The 21040-nt window shown below is 51.6% G+C and overlaps 2 protein-coding genes across 7 annotated transcripts; both read left to right on the top strand.

The window, feature by feature from the left end:
- Nucleotides 1-5: 5 nt before the first annotated feature.
- On the top strand, nucleotides 6-1807 carry Mustn1 (musculoskeletal, embryonic nuclear protein 1). The gene is made up of 3 exons (XM_026388528.2): nucleotides 6-119; nucleotides 1184-1316; nucleotides 1506-1807. The coding sequence occupies exons 1-3, from the start codon at nucleotides 111-113 to the stop codon at nucleotides 1610-1612; spliced, it is 249 nt and encodes an 82-aa protein (XP_026244313.1). The 5' UTR covers nucleotides 6-110; the 3' UTR covers nucleotides 1613-1807.
- Nucleotides 1808-4700: 2893 nt separating this feature from the next.
- Itih4 (inter-alpha-trypsin inhibitor heavy chain 4) lies at nucleotides 4701-20799 on the top strand. 6 transcript variants are annotated; one of them, XM_026388632.2, is made up of 24 exons: nucleotides 4701-4811; nucleotides 5758-5918; nucleotides 7795-7899; nucleotides 8028-8190; nucleotides 8291-8401; nucleotides 8900-9028; nucleotides 9653-9769; nucleotides 10021-10189; nucleotides 10267-10392; nucleotides 10575-10756; nucleotides 10840-11025; nucleotides 12024-12163; nucleotides 12401-12555; nucleotides 12932-12958; nucleotides 13103-13153; nucleotides 13255-13290; nucleotides 13532-13663; nucleotides 15409-15474; nucleotides 15686-15715; nucleotides 15802-15918; nucleotides 17035-17209; nucleotides 19785-19939; nucleotides 20075-20171; nucleotides 20634-20799. In XM_026388632.2, the coding sequence occupies exons 1-24, from the start codon at nucleotides 4728-4730 to the stop codon at nucleotides 20701-20703; spliced, it is 2784 nt and encodes a 927-aa protein (XP_026244417.2). In that variant the 5' UTR covers nucleotides 4701-4727; the 3' UTR covers nucleotides 20704-20799. The 6 variants fall into 6 exon arrangements, with proteins under 6 accessions (XP_026244417.2, XP_026244416.2, XP_026244418.2 ...); XM_026388631.2 differs by having other exon boundaries at nucleotides 13255-13299; XM_026388633.2 differs by lacking the exon at nucleotides 13255-13290.
- Nucleotides 20800-21040: the final 241 nt, after the last annotated feature.

The raw sequence follows: 21040 nt of genomic DNA, 5'->3' as shown, positions 1-21040 counted from the left end.
AGCCAGCAGGCTATATAAGCTCCAGAGGGCCAGGCTCCACGCAGAGCTCTTGCCTCGCTGCTGTCTGCCAGAGGCACCTTCAGGGAGTCATCTCTTGCCCAGCACCCACCATGTCCCAGGTAGGAGGGCCCAGCATGGGCTGTGTTGGAACCAAAGGGAGTCAGGGTGGAGACCTGGACACTCTCATCTTTGGCAGCTGTCTTGAGCTAAGATCCAAGGATAAACAGGAGGCACTATAGCCCTGGGGAGGCCAGGCCTGAGGAAGACGTCCCAGCTCCTGGTGAATCCCTGTTCACCTTGACTTTGTTTATTCTCTAGTTTGTTAGTAGGGGTGGTGGGAGATGGGTGTGTCCTTTTATAGACCTCTACATGTCCCTTTGTGTGTGTGTGAGGGAGCTGCCTATATAGCCCAGTGTGTACAGTTGTGTTTGTAGCTGTAGCCGTGTAGTATGTGTGTGTGTGTGTAACACACACACTGGAGGCTGTGCCTCTAGGTGTTCAGCTCTGTGTCCATGTATTTCCCCAGTGGGGTGTATCTTTATAGGGGCCGTGTTGTCCCGGCAGCCTAGCCCAGGCTAAGGGAGGGAATCCCTGCACCTGCCCCCAGGGCTTAGAAAGGAATAAGGCCTCAGACTCACAGGCGCCTGGGGTTGACTCTGAATGTCCCAGCACTGGAAGGACACATAGTCTTAGCCTGCCAATAAGGGTTGTCCTTGTTGTCTGCTCCAAGGATGAGTGTCAAGTTTGAACTGTCACTTTGTGGACATCTGGACTGTCTACCCATTCCCTTCCAAAGACATACTAAGTAAAAATACTGGTGCTTTTCTGGAGAGGGACAATCCCTAAGAGACCACTTGCCATCCAATATCAGGTCTTGGAACTCAACAAATTTCCTGGGGCTGCTCAGCCTCAAAGCCAGTCCCTTTCTCCTGTGTCCTGTTCAGGAATAGGCAGACAGACCGGTATGAGGCTGCAGTGGCCTATGCCACCAGCAACTCCAAGTGTGTGGGTGAGAGCAGGTATGCAGGTCAGGCCAAGGGGGCTGGGAGACACACGGGGCGGGGGTGTATCACTGTGACTTCTTGTAAGAGGAATGGGTCTTGAACCTGCTTGAGCTCAGTGAGCCAGGAAAGGGGTCTCTGCCTTGAGGCCTCAGAAAAAATTCAGCTCTGGGTTCTCCAAGGCTGGCGCTCCAGAAGCCCCCATCAAGAAGAAGCGTCCCCCTGTGAAGGAGGAAGACCTGAAGGGGGCCCGAGGGAACCTGGCCAAGAACCAGGCAATCAAGTCCAAGACCTACCAGGTTATGCGGGAGTGTGGTAAGTGTCCTCCAAGTGGGCTGCAATCTGACATGGGGTTATGGTTGTTGTGGGGTGGGTATCAAGGGTTCTTTTCTGAGAATCCAGAGCTTCTGGGCTCAGGAGGGGCTGCTGTCAATACAAGGGGCCTTCCCTAGGAGGAAGCCAGCTCTGGTCCCTAACGGTACCTCCCTTACCTCCTTCCCACAGAGCAAGCTGGCTCGGTCGCCCCATCTGTGTTCAGCCGTGACCGCACAGGCACTGAGACTGTCTTTGAGAAGCCCAAAGCTGGACCTGCCAAGAGTGTCTTTGGCTGAGAAGTGCTCATCGCGCCCCCTCCACCCCGAGCACCTGGACACAGGAGCCTTTCCCACGAACTTTTTTTTAATGCCAGAATATGTCTTTCTTCCCAGATGTCTTTGGGACCGCCGCCCTTGTCCCACAGCCCTGACCCTTTGCACCAGAACCTTGGAAACACCAATAAAGAGTATGCCCAAGTGGCCTCAGCATTAGGAGGGTGTTGGTTGATCACTGGCCATGGCTGCTACTAACTGCAGAGGAGAGTGAGGAATGGGAAAGGGCATGGGAATATGTTCTGTTCCCTTCCCCGGGCTCTTGGGTGGCCCCAGGGGATGAAGCATGTGACATTAGGGCCACTGAGATGTACTAGAAAGAATCTGGACTTAGAGACATGGTGCTAACCTTCTGTGTGACTTTAGACCAGCCTCTTCCCCTTTTTCTGATCCTGCTTCCCCTTGTATACAACAGGGGGGCTGAGCTATTCCATAAAGGAGGTCATAGCAACACCACCTACAGTGAAGTCATTGGAGATCTGGGGCTCTTCCCTTCCCCACATGGAATCCATTAAGATGCATCCAAGGACCCCAAGGCCTGTGGGGCGTAGGTTCCAAAGCCCACTCCTCCTGTACCCTCTTCATGCTCCCTTATGATCCAAAGTCTCCTCAAAGAGAGAGCCTGGCCAAAGTTCCTCCCTGGCCAAAGTTCCTCCCTGGCCAGTGTCACGTAGTTTCCTAAGCTACTTCCTCCCCTTCCAAACAACAGGGTGAGCCTCCTATTTTCTACTCCTCCCCCATGCTATCTGGAGCATGGGAACACCAGGATCTCAGCTGGAGTGTCCCCAGTGTGCATGGAACTATTAGATTCAAGGATCATCAAGGCCTGTCTAGCTGTGATGGCAGGATCATTGATAGGTTCCTCCTGGGACTGGACTGGCAGGGCCTGGGATCACAGTGCCTGGCTCAAGGCTGATGCCACTGAGAAGCCCCTCCTGTCCCCTGAGCAGGGGGAGATGGCTGCAGAGAGCCTTTCCCACGTTCCAGACCAGCTTGGCCTCCTTATATAGCTCGGGCTCCAGGCTAAGCCTGTGTGTGCGAAGCCCTGTGCCCCGGGAGAGCAGATATCTTGTGGGAACAGAGTCTGGGCTTGCTCACTGAGCCCCTTGGGGAGGCTCTTTCCCATATACCAAAGGGGTATGTCTCCCTGTGTAACCCCAATCCTATGCAGAGCCAAAAGGGTTACCGGTATGGATGTGCACAGAGGTGCGCTCTGGCCATAGCTGTGCTGAAAAAGAAGGAAGTTTTCCTTGCTGCCACAGAATTCACTCCCAAGTCTACGAGGCTTTCTCCAGGGCCAGATGCCATCAGCTTTGAGGAAGGGCTGATGGCAGAGACACTGCCCCAGCCCTCTGAAAGCCTCTTACTGCCCCAGGGCACTGTGTGGGCCCCACAGCAGCTGGTATCACTGAGTCACTGGTATCATTCTCTGACCCAGGACTGAGCACCTGGCCGGACTTTGATGATTCATTTTGACCCCTGTGTGTCCACAGACTCAGGAGCTGACCTCCCTAGAACCACCAGGGAACACACCAGCTGCATTCAGAGCACCTAATATTTGTTCAATTTTTATTGCTATTTATTATAAAAGCAGCACTTTGACTTTATTAAAGGTGGATTGAAAAAAAAAAAAGACACTAAGAACCCCACCTAACCCACCCCTGGGGACTAGCTGCCTAACGGCCTTGGCAACATCAGTGTTGTGCCCTCTCAGGCCCCCTGAGGACACCCGTCACCCTGCTCATGCACCTGCTTCAAGAGCACTCTATGCAGCTGGCTCTTGTGCTCAACTCAGTAGACTACCATGGGCCATGGGTTGTGCATCTCTTTGGCTCTTGGTGTGTGCTGTCAAATTTCAGGCCTTGTTTTGGGGCCCAGCTGGGGTTGATCCTTAGGACCCTGGCTAGATTAATGGAGCCCAAACAGCAGCCTGAGACCCAGGAAGAAGAAGGGCTTAAGGGCTTCTGCACCTCCTATTCATCCTGCCTGGGCCTCTCACACACTTCTATGGGCCTCTTCAGGCCTTCAGGGCCACCACTTCCCAGCCGCACTTCCCAGGCCCCCATTACCCAGAAATCTACCTAAAATGGCCAGTTCCCTGTTTTCTCCCAGGATGGGGGTTATGGAGAGTGTCCTCTTCCTCTTCACTGTTGTGTGCCCCAACACTATGAAACTTGGTGGGATGACTGGTTTGAGGGGTCGTGGTACCTAGGGAGCTTCTGGACCTTTTAGAAGAGGTTCCAGCCCCAGGCAGTGGGACACCCCTATAATCCCAGCAACTCAGGATGTGGAGGCAGGAGGATCACAAGTTGTAGGCCAGCCTCAGCAACTCAGCAGAACCCTGAGAAACTTAGTGAGAACTTGTCTCAAAATAAAAATAAAAAGGGCCAGAGGTGTAGTTTAGTGGTAAATGCACTCCTGGGTTCAATCCTCAGAACCAAAAAAAAAAAAAAAGAGGTCCCAGGGACTGGGGGGTATACATCAGTGGTAGAGCACTTGCTAGCATGTACAAGGCCCTGCGTTCAATCCCCAGTACTTCAAAATAAACAAATAAAAATTTTAAAAGAAACCCAATTTAAAAGCTGCGTGTGACGGCAAATACTTGTAATCCCAGCTAATGGGGAGTCTTTGAGATGGAGCTGCCCAAGAAAGCCTTCATCACCAACTTCTCCATGTAGGTGCCTTCCTACCCTCCTCCCTGTCCCATAACCCAGAATTGCAAGTTCAAGGCCAGCCTGGGTAACTTAGCAAGACCCTGGGTCAAAATAAAAAATAAAAAGGACCAGAGATGTAGCTCAGTGGTAGAGGATTGTCCCCCAACACCCCAACCAACTAAAGAAGGGGCACCAATACCCAACTCCACCCTGAGCCTTTCCTCAGGATATGTTCTGCCCCCAGCCAAAGTTCACTGGACATTGGTCATTTGCCTGCTTATCGGAGGCCTCTGGGGGTTTTGGCTTATAGATCCCAATTTCCCAGAACCTGCCCCCGCAGGGGCGGAGCAATGAGCAGTTACTAATTTATTTCCCATCTGCTCTCAGGTTCAGAAGCAGCCTGGCAGGCAGGCACTGGAGCCAAAATGAAGGTCCCTGCCCACATCGGCAGCATTGTGCTAGTCTTGCCCTTGCTGCTGGCTGTCCTTCAGACTGCCACGGCACAAAAGGTAGGGGGTCCTCATGGGTGCCTGGGGGTGAGGGAGGGATGCATATGAGCTGGGAAAAGAGAAAACATGACTGCAAAGTGGGAGAGAACCTCTGAGAGCATGCAAGCATTTAAGTAGGAGTACGGGTCCGTGTGTGTATGCAAAGAAACAGCTCTACCCCCAGGGCCTTATGGGTATCCTCACCCCTGCTTAATAGGAAGGATGATCTTATTATTTCCCTTTTACAGATGAGGGAATATGGTGTAACCAGTTGCTCCTAGGGACCGGTAGTGGAGCTGGGTAGGTAGGGATGCAGCTTTACCAGCCCAGCTCTTCCTTTCCCTGGTTGAATGACCCTCAGGGAAGTTCTTTTTGCTTTCCTCCGCAGATTCCTGCTTTCTTCCGCAGATTCCTCATCTGTAAAACAGGGTATTAACAGATTCTTTTCAGATGATTGTTGTGTAAACTGAGCTCCTAATAGCTGTAAAGTGTTCTGTAGTGTGCAGGGCACAAAGCTAACAGGCTGTCAATGAGCCACTTGGCACTTCTGTGCTAAAACACACACATGTGCAGCCATATGCAGCTGAGCAACACTGGTGTGTGCTTGAGCATGGTACACACAGGGAAATGTGAGGCTCTGCATGTGTGCACATGCGTCGTTTCTTGGGGTGCTGCCCCACCTGCTTGCTGTTCCCTCTGGGGTGCTGTAGGCCTCCATAGAACAAGATGGACATGGTCCCTGCCCATGGTGCTATAGGGTGGGGAATGAAGCTTGCAGCTGTCTCTTATTCTCCATGCATGTTCATATGTGAAATATCTCCCTGAGTTTGGCCTGAGGCCTGATCAGCAAGTTGGTTAGGCTAGGAGCAGAGGTTGGTCTGAAGCCAGGGTCAAGGCTCCCTCTCAAAGTGTTGCATAAATGAGTGGCACTGAAACACTCTGACCTACTTTCCCTTTGCTGATCCAGAATGGCATCCAAATCTACAGCCTCACAGTGGACTCCAAGGTCTCTTCTCGATTTGCCCATACAGTCGTCACCAGCCGGGTAGTGAACAAGGCTGAGGAAGCGCAGGAGGCCATCTTTGAGATGGAGCTGCCCAAGAAAGCCTTCATCACCAACTTCTCCATGTAGGTGCCTTCCTACCCTCCTCCCTGTCCCACAACCCAGCACTGCTACTCCATCTCCTCTGGGCCCCAGGACATCTCTTCCAGAAGCCAGCCACTCCAGGATATGTGTGATCCACCTGCAGGCCTCACAGGGGGCAGGGGCTTTGTCAAGGAGCTCACTGTTCCTGGATGTGATCTGTCTTTCCTGCCATCTAGTCCTCCTCTTCAAGTGCTGCCTGGGTAGCAGGCTGAGGACCCCTGGCATTTTTGCATCTTTGCCTTTGAAGAATGCAAGCTTGGGGCATCCTGAGCCAGAACCAGGCAGGAGGGAGTCACCAAAAGCAGATTCCAGAATAGAGAGATCTTCCTTACCCCCTGGGCTGCCCGTCATGGAGAGTAAAGTTAAGGAGGGGTACTGCAGGAAACTGTCCACTGTTCTACCTCGGGAGAGGTCTGGGCTTCCTACAGAGGGTTAGTGACAATCCTCACTTTGTCCTCTGCTCTCCTCCCCACCCTTCCCAACACAGTTTTGCAATGTTTGCTAAACTCAGCATAACTTCTCTCTGTCCTGGCCTCTGGGAAAAGCAGTGGTTGAGGATAGGAGAGAGGCTCCTCCCAGAAAGAGGGAGAGCTGGGCCCAGCAGAGAGGGAGGGGGCGGGACCTCTGTGGTTGGCTCCTCCCTCTCCCTGCCCATCCAGCCCAAGTTTTCCTACCCTGGGTCTTGCATCAGGAGCCCTGCAGGCTGTGCCAGGCTCCAATGAGCCAAGATCATCCCATTTGCTGAGAGCCCAGGATTGGCACCACCTCTTTTTGGCCTCAGATTTTGTGCCTGTATTTGATAGGGAAGTAGAGGGCAGCGTTCCCTGCTCCCCGACCTGGTCAGGAGGAGCCAAGTTCCTCATGCCCCAGTCCCATCCTGGCCCAGAGTTCCATTATAAACAAGAAAAGCAGGGAAGTGGGAGGGGAATGCCCGCTCCATGCATCCAGCTGCCCTCTCCCTTGCAACCTCCACATTCCCACCCTCTCACACTGCCCCAGATGGAATAGGCATATATTTACTTGACATCTTCTTACTCGCTGGACAAGGAGCCTCTGGAGTTATCATTTTCCTTCCAGAGAAATAGCCACTGGGGTCATGTCTACACACCCAGGACTCTCATTCACCACTGGTCCAAAGCCTACTTCCAGAGGTGCCAGACTCCCTCCAGAGGGCCTGCCCTGAGTGGGAGGAAGAGGGTGCAGCTGCAGGGAAAGGTATCAGAGCCTACGGGCCCATGTCCCCCTCCTGCTCCATCTTGGTCGTGCGGTTAGACACAGAACTAGGCACAGGTGCGGGTCAGAAAACTCTTGCTGGTAATTGACTGGTTCCTCTGGAACAGTCCTTGAGGTGGAAGGGGCAGGTTGGAAGATGGGGCCAGACTGGAAGCGTGAAGAGAGTTCCACATCCAGCCTCCTTTCTATCCTCCCCTGTCCCTTCAATAAAATGCATATTTACTAATTCTGAGCAGGTCTGGGGTGGGTGGAGTCCTCACCCAGCATCCTGTACAAGGTCTTGTATGCAGTAGGTGCATAATAAATGGTAGGAGAAGCTGGACACAATGGCACACGCTTTAATCCCAGCGGCTCTGGAGGCTGAGGCAGGAGTATCACAAGTTCAAAACCAGCCTCAGCAACTTAGCGAGACCCTAAACAACTTAGCAAGGTCTTTGTCTCTAAATAAAATACAAAATAGGGCTGAGGGTGTGGCTCAGTGGTTGAGTGTTCCTGAGTTCAATCCCCAGTAACCACCACCCCCCAAAATAAATAAATAAATGGCAGGAGGCTCAGGCAAAGGCAAGAGCCACAGTGTCAAGAGGCCCCACCAGCCTCTTGACAGCTCCTGTCCCCTGCCCCCAGGATCATCGATGGTGTGACTTACCCAGGGAACATCAAGGAGAAGGCCACAGCCCAGAAGCAGTACAGTGAGGCTGTGGCCAGAGGAGAGAGCGCCGGCCTTGTCAAGTGAGCCCGGGTGCGGGCAGCTGTAATAGGGAGGGGGCCACAGGCAGAGACCCTTAGCCTTGCTCCCACCTCCAGCAGCCTTACCCCCAGTGGCCTGGAGGTGCAGTCCTGATGGCCCCCTCCCCCAGGGCCACCGGGAGAAAGATGGAGCAGTTCCAGGTGTCGGTCAGTGTGGCTCCCGCTGCTAAGGTCACCTTTGAGCTGGTGTATGAGGAGTTGCTCAAGCGGCATCTGGGGGTGTATGAGCTGCTGCTGAAAGTGCGACCCCAGCAGGTGGTGAAGCACCTGCAGGTACCTGTGCGGCCTCTTTCTGGGAGGCTTCTGGATGGCCCTGCCCTTGGCCTCCTGTTAGGCTCCCAGCTAACCTAGTGACCCGTATCTTCCCTTCCAGATGGACATTCACATCTTTGAGCCTCAGGGCATCAGCTTCCTAGAGACAGAAAGCTCTTTCATGACCAACGAACTAGCAGATGCCCTCACTGTCTCCCAGAACAAGACCAAGGTGGGCCTGTCATGGCTCAATGGGGAGAGGGGACCCAGGGGCCTGCCTTCAGTCCAGCCCTGTGAGCTGGAGCCTCCAAGTACAGGACAGTTGGGCAGATTCTCTGAGCTGGAGGGTTCTCTGAGATCTGTGTCCATGCTACTGCTGGACAGACAGAGGAGGAGGACAAGACCTGGAGAAGGATGGACACTTGTTGGAGCCCCAAGATTTGTGGAACATGGACTTGGAGTCTGTGGTGTAGACTGTGGTGGGAGAACCCTGAAACCAAGCAGAGAGGAATTGGTAGCTGGATCACACGCATTCTGAGCCCAGCCTCTGCTTGCCTCGCTCCAAAAACAGGTCATTCTCTCAGGCTGCCCAGCCTGAAAGAAAGGCCCCTGGAATATTGACCCCAGACTGCATCCTGGAATTCTGACTTTCCTATAAGCATACTGAAGTGGAGGGTATTGTTGGCATGGCCTTGCCACTAGTCCCAATTTCAGCCATTTGTTCCTCTAGGCTCACATCCTGTTCAAGCCAACACTGTCCCAGCAGCAAAAGTCTCCAGGTCAGCAGGACACAGTCCTGGATGGCAACTTCATTGTCCGCTACGATGTGACCCGAACCCTCTCTGGAGGCTCCATTCAGGTAAGTGGACTCCAGGCAAGAACCTGGCAACCTGGAAGTCCATCCACCCTTAAAAGCCCAGAGCTAGATCATTCTAGAAGAGGAGAATAATGACCCTTATTTATTTGTATGCACAAGGGGTTGGTGCAGACAGAAAATAGGCAGTTTATTTGTGTTGTCCCTCAAACTATTCCCTTTCAGAGACAGAAAGTGTTTGTCTCTGTGAAGAGCTGCTTTATGCGGTTCCCCTCTTGGCCTTTGCTGCCAGGAGGCTAATACAAACTTCTAGCATCATTATGCTTCCCCTTTCCTCCTTATTGTGAAATCTTTTCTATTTTCATGGATTTCAGGTTTATTATATCTTAACCTTTTAGCATACCATAAGCTGCCTCAAATACCAAAACAAATAGGAAGCAAAGTTGGGGTGGTTGTGGTGGGCTGTGCACAAGCAGGGAAGGCTTCTACAAAAAAGGGGCGGAGCCTTGAAAGATGGCAAGGATTTGGGGGAGGCTAGTGGTAGGATGGAGATGGAGGTGTGGAACAAGGAGAACAAACCCCAAGGGTTTGAGATCAAGAGACTTGAGAGGGGTAGGTAGGGCAGGACTGCAGCTCTGATCAACTGGGTGCATCTCTCTCTGGCCACAGATTGAGAATGGCTACTTCGTGCACTACTTTGCCCCCGAGGGTCTGCCCACAATGCCCAAGAATGTAGTCTTTGTCATTGACAAGAGTGGCTCCATGAGTGGCCGGAAAATCCAACAGGTCAGTCCTATGGGCCCCGGAAACTCCCAAGCCCCTCATGCCATTCGCCCTGGTCCAACAGGCAGACCCTACCTGCTCCATCACCCTGGGTAGGGAGCTTCCAGGGGCCAAGAGTGGCCCTGGCATGGGGCCGCCTCACCCTGCAGATCCTACACTGTGTCCCCATCCCAGAACCAGTCCTGGAGGCCAGCCCAAGGGCCCTCAGGAATTCCCTCGGAGCCCCCCACCTCGTCTCCTCTTCCCCTGACCAGACCCGGGAAGCCCTCATCAAGATCCTAAGTGACCTTGGCCCCAAAGACCAGTTCAACCTCATCACCTTCAGCAGTGAAGCGACCCAGTGGAAGCCACACCTGGTTCCAGCCTCCACTGAGAACGTGGACGAGGCCAAGAGATATGCTGCCGGCATCCATGCATTAGGAGGTGAGAGCTTCCGCAGCCTTGCAGCCGGGAGCTCGAGGGTGCCCGCCTGGGAGTCACCTTGAGTGTGTGCCCTTCAGGGACCAACATCAATGAGGCGATGCTGACGGCTGTGAGGCGGCTGAAGAGTGACAACCAGGCCGAGCTGTTGTCTGAAGGGAGTGTTTCCCTCATCATCCTGCTCACTGATGGCGACCCCACCATGGGTGAGGGCACTGCTGGCCATTCTGGGAACCTGCCCAAGGAAAACAGCTGGGGCTGTTGCCGGCTTGCTGTATAATCAGGTGTAGGAATGGGGCTCACCGAGGAGCCTCTAGATCTGAGGTTTCAGAAATATTCATAATATTGATTCAATATTCTCATTGTTTTCCCAAACCCATGGGTCCAGGGGAGATCAATCCCACAAAGATCCAAAAGAATGTTCAGGAAGCCATAGATGGCCAGTACAGCCTCTTCTGCCTGGGCTTTGGCTTTGACGTCAGTTACGCCTTCCTGGAGAAGATGGCTCTGGACAACGGCGGCCTGGCTCGGCGCATCTATGAGGACTCAGATTCTGCCCTGCAGCTACAGGTGCCAGTGTGCCCCAGGTGGGCTGCAGAGAGCCAGGCAGACCCAGCCTAGGCCTTTGTGACACCCCTCCCCTGATCCCGTAGGACTTCTACCAGGAGGTGGCCAACCCCCTGCTGACAACAGTGGCCTTCCAGTACCCAAGCAATGCTGTGGAAGAGGTCACGCAGGACAACTTCCGACTCTTCTTCAAGGGCTCAGAGATGGTGGTGGCTGGCAAACTCCGAGACAAGAGCCCTGATGTGCTGTCAGCCATAGTCAAGGGGAAGATGGTGAGGACAGGGGCAGCTGGGGCAGCCTCCACCTTTCTGCCCCAAATCTCAGCCCTGCTGAGCTCCAGCTGATTGACCTTGAATGAGTCTCCATGTTTCCTGGGCCTCAGGTTTCCCCTCGGCCTCCTAGGCATGAGACCAACCCCTGCTGCATGAGTTCATGGTGGAGGCTCAATTAGACCACATAGAATCTCATGAGAGCACCTGCTGTTCCTGGCACATGTGGGCACTCAGCACTCTGTGCTCCACCCCCTCACCATTCTTGAGAGTACGAGGTGACAGCAGGGATTCCTTCCTAATTGCCATCCCCTCCAGTCCTCATGCCAACAGTCTGAGGGTACAGTTGGACAAGGGAGAGCCACAGATGAACAGACTGAGCCTTTCTGTCCTTTTTTCTCATCTTTGGGGTGAGGTGGGTTGTGTCTGGGGACACTTTTTTTTTATACTGGGGATTGAACCCAGGGGTAATTAACCACTGAGCTCCATTCCCAGCCCTTTTTTGAACTTTATTTAGAGACAGGGTCTTGCTGAGTTGCTTAGGGCCTTGCTAAGATGCTGAGGCTGGTTTTGATCTCATGATCCTCCTGCCTCAGCCTCCTGAGCCGCTGGGATTACTGTGCCCATCTGGGGATCCTTTCTGTTTCTCATGCATTTGCAAATTCTTCCTGCTGCTGTGTTTACACTGGGCTGAGGTTTAGTTCTAATCCTTATTACCCTTTCCCCCAAGAGGTCAGCTGGCCTAGGTCCTGGCTTATCACCTGCTTTGCTGTGCTGGGACAGGGGGCCTTCTTCTCACCCTTGGAGTCTCTGTGACAGAGACCCTGGCACTGCTAAACCCCCTCCCTACGCTCCCTCCAGAGGAAATGAGGCCCCTATGGTCAGTGAACTGGACCTGCCCCAGCTCTAGTCAGGTCTCTCACAGAAGAGCACTGAAGTACAGGGCAGGTGCAGACTTTGGGCCCTCATTGCTCTTGACCTGGCTGGGCCTCTCTTTCTAGCACAAGCAGAATGTCACCTTCCAAACTAAGTCCAGTGTGGCCAAGCAGGAGGAGGAGTTTCAGAGCCCCAAGTACATTTTCCACAACTTCATGGAGAGACTCTGGGCATACCTGACTATCCAGCAACAGCTGGAGCAGATGTGAGTGGCCCTGACCATGGCCGGCCACTGAGGCAGACCACACAGCATCAACACTCCCTAAGCCTTTTGCTCCTCAAGCAGGCGCAGCTAACACGGGGCACTTCCTAGATGTGGGGAGGGGTATTGTGTCTGAGCTCTACACTCTCCCAAGGGGAACCCCCAAAAGGGTACCAATGGGCGAGGGAATTAGTCCAGGCATGGAGAGAACTCCTGAGCTCTGACATCCTCAAACTACAGGGTTTCAGCATCAGAAGCCGAATCACAGGTCCTCAAAGACCGAGCTCTGAATTTGTCACTTGATTACAACTTTGTCACTCCTCTCACCTCTATGGTGGTCACCAAACCCGAAGGCCAAGAACAGTCTCAAGTTGCTGAGAAACCTGTGGAAGATGGTGAGTGTGGGACCTGTGTCCCAGCCTCCTGGGCAGCAGAGCATCTACCGGGTATCCTCTCCCACCCCTCCCCTATGTCCCAGCCAAGATGCCACCCCTGTATCCACAGACTCCTAGGAACCCAGAGAGACTCATCCTGTTTCACTGATGAGAAAACTTTGGCCAGGTCTCCTTGGCTCCTAGATTCACTTCCCCTATGTAGTTCTGGGGTTGGGAAGCAAGTTGAAACAGTCTCTTCAAATTGATCAAAACCACCCTGATAGTGTCCTCCTCTTTTCTCTCTCCCTCTCTCTCTCTCTCTCTCTCTCTCTCTCTCTCTCTCTCTCTCTCTCTCTCTCTCTCTCACTTTCCCTCTCTGTATGTGTATTTTATCCAGATAACAGACACAAGAATATCAATACAGGTAAGGGCTAGTAGGCCCAAAGGCTGGCCTGGGTAAGATCCACTGTGTCCTGCTGCCAGGGGTGGTGGTGTCTGCCCAAGCGCATTCAGCTGGGGTCCCAGGAAGTGGATCCAAGGAGTAAACCCAGGTATCACTGACTTCCAGGCTACGATCTTTACAGACTCAGCATAGGACTCCAAGGGTCCAGAATAACAGGTATCTAAGCGGAGGGGTTGGGGAGGGCATGGACTGGGCTCTGCCTCTGGCCATGGAGGGAGGTTGCTTTGCCTGGCTCATGCTCAGGTGTGTCTGAATAGGTAACGGCTCTGGATTTCTCAGAAGAAGAGGATTCAGTAAGCAAGGTAGTTTGGTGGGAGGGCACTGCCTGGGGAAGGTCTGACCTTCTCGGGAAAGAATTCCAGCATTGATTGTCTCCCAACCCCGGGAGAGTCTCCCCAGAGTGGTCAGATATAGAGTGAGGGGAGCCCACCTGCCCTCTCCACAGCCCACTGCTGGCATGGAGTCCCTGAGCCCTAGCTGGGGGAACCCATGATACTGAGGGTAGACTACACATGTCATTTTTTTTCCCCAAAGGAATAGTTTCCAACTCCCCACAAAGGTTCGGCGCTAGAGTTGCTGACTCTACTGAGAGATTAGTACAAAGAGGACCACCTGGGGATCCTTTTCATTTCTCCCATTTACAGAACATGGAGGACTTGGTATTCTGTAAGCCACTTTCTGAGCCTTGGAGAGCCTCGGTTTCTCTAAGATGGTCATAGTGGGGAGAGAGAAAGCACAGATAAGCCACATAGGGGAACTGCCACAGGGCATGTAAGTGGTGGCTGGGTCAATCTAGGATCTCCCAGAGGGAGGGTCAGGGGTGGATCCATGTTGGGAGCATGGCTCTCCTGAGGGTCTGCCCTTGCCTGCCCAGCTCTTGACAAGCCACCCCTGTGCCTTGCCCTTAGCATTTCATTTCCTCCAGTGTATGCTGTCCTGTCTCTCTCCACTGTCCCTAGTTTGTCAGGTCACCATCCTGGACAGAATAGCCTCTCATGCTCCTTTCAAAGAGGATCCAGCGCCCCAAAAGGGCCATAGACTGGCCAAGAGGGCTCATAGTGAGGCTCTTTGGAGCACAGTTACCAATACTCTCCCTCCTGAAGCACCTCTTCCCCCCACCAGCTAGGAACATCAGGCATCTTGTCCCTGAAACAGAATTTTCTATGTCCTTTGTTCTCACTAGATAGAATCCCCTACTCTTGATGGAACCCTCTAGGAAGGCGAAGCTTCCTCCATTCCCAAAGCCAACAGGGGACCCTTGTGTTGTTCCTTTCTGTGTTTTTTTTTAATTCTAATCTGTTATACATGATAGCAGAATGCATAATGCATGTAACAGTTCATATTACACATATAGAGCACAGTTTTTCATATCTCTGGTAGTATACAAAGTATATTCACACCATTCGTGTCTTCATACATGTACTTAGGGTAATGATATTCATCTCATTCCACTGTCTTTCCTACCCCTATCCCCCCTCACTTCCCCTCCCACCCCTTTGCCCTATCTAGAGTTCACCTAATCCTCCCTTGCTCCCCCTCCCAACCCCACTATGAATCAGCCTTCTTAGAGAAAACATTTGGCATTTTGTTTTTTGGATTGGTTAACTTCACTTAGCATTATATTCTCCAAGTCCATCCATTTACCTGCAAATGCCATGATTTTGTTTTCTTTTATTGCTGAATAATATTCCATTGTGCATATATACCATGTTGTGTTTATCCATTCATCTACTGAAGGGCATCTAGTTTGGTTCCACAATTTAGTTATTGTGAATCGTGCTGCAATAAACACTGATGTGGCTGTGTCCCTGTAGTATGCTATTTTTAAGTCCTTTAGGTTTAGACCAAGGAGTGGGATAGCTGGGTCAAAAGCTGGTTCCATTCCCAGTTTTCCAAGGAATCTCTGTACTGCTTTCCATATTGGCTGCACCATTTTGAAGTCCCACTAGCAATGTATGAGTGTGCCTTTTCCCCCCACATCCTCGCCAACACTTATTGTTGTTTGTATTCTTCATAGCCACCATTCTGACTTGAGATGAAATCTTACAGTAGTTTTGATTTGCATTTCTCTAATTGCTAGAAGTATTGAACATTTTTTACATATATTTATTGATTGATTGTAAATCACTTTCTGAGAAGTGTCTGTTCAGTTCCTTGGCCCATTTATTGATTGGGTCTTATGCTTTTTCTGATGCCAAAATGTGGACTCAAAAATAGCCACTAACCAGGCTGGACTTCCTCAGCATCTCCCCTAACCCTATGCCCTGCTAGGCCAGGTATAAGTGGGCAGAGTTCACTGGAGTTTGGTGGGTGGCCACTGGCAGGCATGCCCATGGGCCTGGAGACTGCTCCCAGCCCTGACTTCTGCTCCTTTCTGTTCCTCGATGTCCACACACTGATGACCACTTCAGCGCCACCACTGATTCCCTTGGATCCCCATAAATCTTTGTTGCATGGCATGGAAATTCAAAACAAAGGTATCTCCAGGCCAGGGCCCCTTTTTGTCCTAACTGGAAGACCGTGGGAAGGGAGAGTTCTGGGGGTCTCCATGAACCTGAAATGGGGTTTCTCTATGTTGAAGTGGAGAGGGAGCCCCAGCCACACTTGTCCTCTATTCTATCCTGTGACACCCCCACTTCCTAGGAAGGGGCTGCCTGAACCCACATCTTTCCCTTCTTTTTCTTTTAGGACCAGTTGTGACGATAGCTCCACCCTCAGGTAAGTTGCCAGCTCTCCCAGTACCTCTCCCATCTTTGCCCTCCCACTTCTCTCCCTGCCTCAGGAACTAGCTCTGGTTGTCCCAGCCCCCATCCAGGCTCCTCCTGTCCTCCTGACGCTGCCTGGGCCCAGCATGGACAGGCTCTGTGTGAACATCAAGCACTCCCAGGAGCCCATGAACCTGCTCTCAGACCCTGACCAAGGTGAGAGGTGCACTCCTAGTAATCCACCCAGAGAGACCCGGGCACTACTCATGCCCACTCACCACCTGCCCAAGGAGATGCACACAGCGTTTACACATGCCCTGTGCCCTGATACAGAAACCTGCTCCCACAGCCACCAAAGGCCTTGCACTGGATACCCTCTGCAGGTCTGGATGACCTGGGCAGACTGTGGTCAGTGCTCAGAACTCAGAGGAGGAGGCCAGAGCTGCCGGAGTGTCAAGGAACTATACAGGGTCACCCAGGAGTGATGCTCCAGTTGTAGGAACCAGTGTCTGCAAAGCACAGAGCAGCTTCTCTCTATGGGACCCTGGTGGTGTGGAGGAGGGCAGTGGGGGGAGGAGGCAGGTCCACCCCTACCCTGGAAGGGCCTCCCTGTTCGAGTGGAGTCACAGGGCAGGCATGGAACACACACTGCTCGGGAATACTCACAGACAGCCACAGCTCCTGTGTTCCTCCTGGAACCACATGGTTTCCTGCTTCCTCACCCAGGCCCAGGTGTCTGTGTGTTCCTTGCGGGCAGGGATCCCAGTTTTCCATCTTATCCTTGACATGCAGCTACCCCAGGTACAGGAACACTCCAGAAATCTGATGAAAGTTTAGAGACTTGAGATAAGAGGCCTTCTCAGAAGTCTTACCGAAGCCAGGTGTGGTGACACATGCCTTAAATCCAGGTCTCAGGAGGCTGAGGCAGGAGGATCGTGAGTTCAAAGTCAGCCTCGGCAACTTAGTGAGGCCCTAAGCAACTCAGAAAGACCCTGTCTCTAAATAAAATATAAAAAAAAGGGCTGGGGATGGGGCTCAGTGGTTAAGCGCCCCAGGTTCAATCCCCAGTACCCCAAAAGAAAAGTCTTACTGAGGGTGGCTGTCACCAAAGACTTGGGGGCCCTTCCAAAACGATGTGAGACTAAGGTGTGAGTAAAAAGATGGTAGAAAGCAGGCCTGCAGTATGTGTGGATGCTGAGGAGCAGGTGTGGCCCTCCTGAAGAAAACTGTTGGTGAAGGACAATCTCTGGCAGGGACGTTGTCAAGGAAGGATCTTCTGTTCTGGCCAATGCCCAAGCCTTGGCTTTTACCTCTCCAATCTGGTTTTCTTAGGGATTGAGGTGACTGGCCAGTATAATACAGAGAAGGCTTGTTTCCACTGGATTGAGGTGACCTTCAAGAACCCCCAGGTGCATGTTCATGCATCCCCTGAACACGTGGTAGTGACACGGAACCGAAGAAACTCTGCTTACAAGTGGAAGGAGACGCTATACTCAGTGTTGCCTGGGTAAGTTTCAGGCTGGGGTCTTCAATCACTGACCTCTCAGACCCTATTGGCTCATGATGGTGCTTCCCAGTGGCCTGAGGCCACAGACCTGGGAATGGTTAGGAGCTGGATATGAGTCTTCTGCAGTGGACTGCGTTCATAGAAGAGACACAGAGAGCCCTGCTCCAAATCCCTGTGTCCCTGAAAGAACCAAAGAATTGTCCTGGGGACCTGATTCCCCTCACGCCTAACCCAGGCCACTATCCCATGCAGGAAGCAGTGTAGTTTGGAGCTGGCTCTGCAGCTAATCCTGTGTGACCCTGCATAGGCCATTTAGGTCCTTTGAGCCTCAGTTTCCTCACTAATACCTAGAGACGATCATCCTAGCCCTGAGTCAGGGGATGGAGGAACCCAATGAGAGGATGTACTTGGGGAACATGCACCATCAGATGGGACAGTGTCCCCCATCCCAGTGAAGGGTGGCAATCCTCTATCTGTTAAGGTTGTGATAGCAAATCCTGAGGTATAGGAGGCACTGTCCATCCAGGGTCACATACTGGGCAGCTGGGAGCTAATGGAGGCAAATGGGACTTCTTCTGGGAGGCATGATTGCCCTGTCATGGGCCAGGATAGTCCTCCAGCTCTAGAAGTCATGAGGGACCTTGGAGAGAGGCCAAGGACCCTGCCCTTCTGTGAGCTATGTCCTCTGAGACCCAGGCTTTTGCCACAACCCATCTTTTCCCTAGTATAGAAAACCCTGTCCATTAGCCAGGCACCGCACGCCTGTAATCCCTCCTGCCTCGGTGGCTTGGGAGGCTGAAGCAGGAGGATCTCACATTTAAAGCCAGCCTCAGCAGTTTAGTGAGGCCCTAAGCAACTCAATGAGACCCTGTCTCTAAATGAAATATCAAAAAGGGCTGGGGATGTGTCTCAGTGGCTAAGCCCTCCTGGATTCAATCCCTAGTAACCACCAAGAAAGAAATAAAGAAATAAAGAAAGAAAGAGAAAAAGAGAGAGAGAGAAAGAAAGAAAGGAAGGAAGGAAGGAAGGAAGGAAGGAAGGAAGGAAGGAAGGAAGGAAGGAAGGAAGGAAGAAGGGAGGGAGGGAGGGAGGGAGGAAAGAAAATAAAAGAAAACCCTAACCATTGCTACCTCTGCTTCCTCTCCAATTCCTTTGTTAGGGCCTTGTTTCCACTTGTCAATGAGCTCACACTCAGAAAACCTAAGAGGTTTTCCAAAATTCTTCCTGATTTCATACAAAACCTTAAAGTTTTTTGTTATCTGATGCCCACACAAACATTGAGAGCATTTCTGTGTCTTGGAAATGCACACTAAAAAGCCAAATGAAGAATTCCTGTTCATTCTAGTGATCGAAAATCCAAATGCTTTCATGAGCTACAGAAGATACACATGAAGAAAAATAGACACCTTTTAGATTGAATCAAATCCACAGTGCAGTATGCGTTTAGGGCACTTCCATTTAAATTAACCTCTGAGTGACAGCAGGATCTTATTCCACAAGCTTCAGGGAAGCTAACATCCATAAAGAAATCAAAAGGACAAGAAATGGCAAAGATTATTTTAAGTAAAAAGAAAGATAGATGGTGCATGCTTTCTAGCTACTGGTAAGACTGAGGCAGGAGGACCGTGAGTTTGAGGCTATCCTGGGCAACTTACAAGAGACCCTGTCTCAAATAAAATGAAAGAAGTTCTCTCAGTGGTAGAGTACTCACCCACTATACGTGAGGCCCTGGATTCAATCCCCAGTGCTGCCCCCACCCCACCCCACCCCCGCCCTGCAAAATAGGAGATAGAATGAGGAAACACTTACCCTCTAGATGTTAAAACCCACAATAACACTGGTATGGTAGCTTAGGCCTATAATCCCAGCAGCTCAGGAGGCTGAGGCAGAGGAATTGTAGGTTCAAAGCGAGCCTCAGCAACTTAATAAGGACCTAAGCAACTCAGCAAGACTCTGTCTCTAAATAAAATATAAAAAAGGGCTGGGGATGTGGCTCAGTGGAAGTGCTACTGAGTTCAGTCCCTGGTACTAAAACAAAAACAAACAAAAAACCACAATTATGATTAAGCACTAATTTTCAAAAGAAAGAGGTACCAACCATAAACAGAGGGGACAGAGTAGTTACATCAGAGAAAACCACTGGAATCTGGGGTCGTGGCTCACAGGTAGATCACCTGCCTAACATGTACATAACCCTGGTTTGATCCTCAGTACCACAAGAGAGAGAGAGAGAGAAGAGAGAGAGAGAGAGAGAGAGAGAGAGAGAGAGAGAGAGAGAGAGAGAGAGAGAAATCCCTAAATCATATAAAACAAATTCATGAAAAAACAAATTTAAGCAATCCAAAAGGAAGGCACCCACTATTTTATAAATAATGCCGAGGAAACTGGATATCATTGAGCTAAATTTGGTCATATTTTATTAATGAGGAAACTGAAGCCCAAAAGATTTAAGAGACTCCCACCTCCACCACGACACTCTGATTTCCCAGTGGGCTCCAGCCTACTCCCTACCGCTTGCTAAGGCTGCATGCAAGTATTTCTTCCTTCCTGCTCAGGACTCTGGATTTCTCCACAGCTTAAAGATGACCATGAACAAGACAGGGCTTCTGATGCTCAGTGGTCCAGACAAAGTCACCATCAGCCTCTTGTCCTTGGATGACCCTGGGAAGGGTCTCCTGCTCCTTCTGCGGGACACTGACCATTTCTCCAGCCACATCAATGGGACCCTAGGTACTCTACCCACAGCCTGGTCTTAGGACATCCTCAGAAACCCCCTCTGCCCCCAAACAGGCAGTGGTCCTCACCGCCATGTGTTTCCCAGGCTCTCTGTCATTATCCCTCACAGACCCACCCTTTACGTTTCAGGCCAGTTTTACCAGGACGTGTTGTGGGAGACACCAGAAGGGGCAGACGACAACATACGGATACTGAAGGTTCAGGGAAAGGACTATTCTGCCACCAGGTGACTCAGCACAAGCAGGCCACTCAGCCTGACCAGGGTTGGGGGGGACCATGAAGCTGAGAGTTGGACTATGCAGAACCCCACTCCTTCTGTCCTCATTTAGGAACTAGAAACGGTTGAAAGGTTGATAATGTAGGTGAGTCTGGATCAGCTGACCCCACAAAGGATGGTCAGGTCAGACCCACAGAAAGTACACCAGCCTGAAGATTGGTTGAGGGTAGTAGGACTCTCCATGCTCTCACCTCCAACTCTCAGAGCCCTAGACCCTGGAGACCATACACACTGGGTCTCATGGGTAACATTTTGGGTGACTGGGTCTTGACTTGTGCTCGAGAGACTGCTAAAGGGACTCTGGAATTGCACACCTTCCATGCTCCTATCCTCAACTGTCCCCCTCTGTTTCTAACCACACCTGAGATTTGCTGATCATCTGTCCATCTGTTTGTCATCTACCCATTCCAGAGAGCTCAAGTTGGATTACCAAGAGGGGCCCCCAGGAAAAGAGATTTCTTGCTGGTCTGTGGAGCTGTAGTTCTGACAGAAGAATCCTGTACCCTGCTGCAGGGCCACCTATGGGGTCTAGATCACAATGCAGAGGGGGATTCCTACTGGTTTCAAATAAAGAAAGGTGGCATGAACTCAGAGAATGGTGTCTCTCATTCCAAGTGGACAAATCCCAGGTCCTCGATCTCCCATCCTGGACAGTTAGCCTCATACAGCGTTAGAATCTTCTACTTTGGGCCCTGAAGGGCCTGTGGCCACTGAGGCCCATGGAAAGCTTTCAGCCCTGTTACCTTGTTTTGCAGATAAGAAAATTAAGACTAAGCCACCCATTAAAAATGCTGGTCCAGGGGGGCTGGGGTTGTGGT

The sequence above is a fragment of the Urocitellus parryii genome, chromosome 3 (genome assembly GCF_045843805.1).
Source record: "Urocitellus parryii isolate mUroPar1 chromosome 3, mUroPar1.hap1, whole genome shotgun sequence".
NCBI classification, from domain to species: domain Eukaryota; kingdom Metazoa; phylum Chordata; class Mammalia; order Rodentia; family Sciuridae; genus Urocitellus; species Urocitellus parryii.
This window is presented reverse-complemented; position numbering and strand designations above follow the sequence as displayed.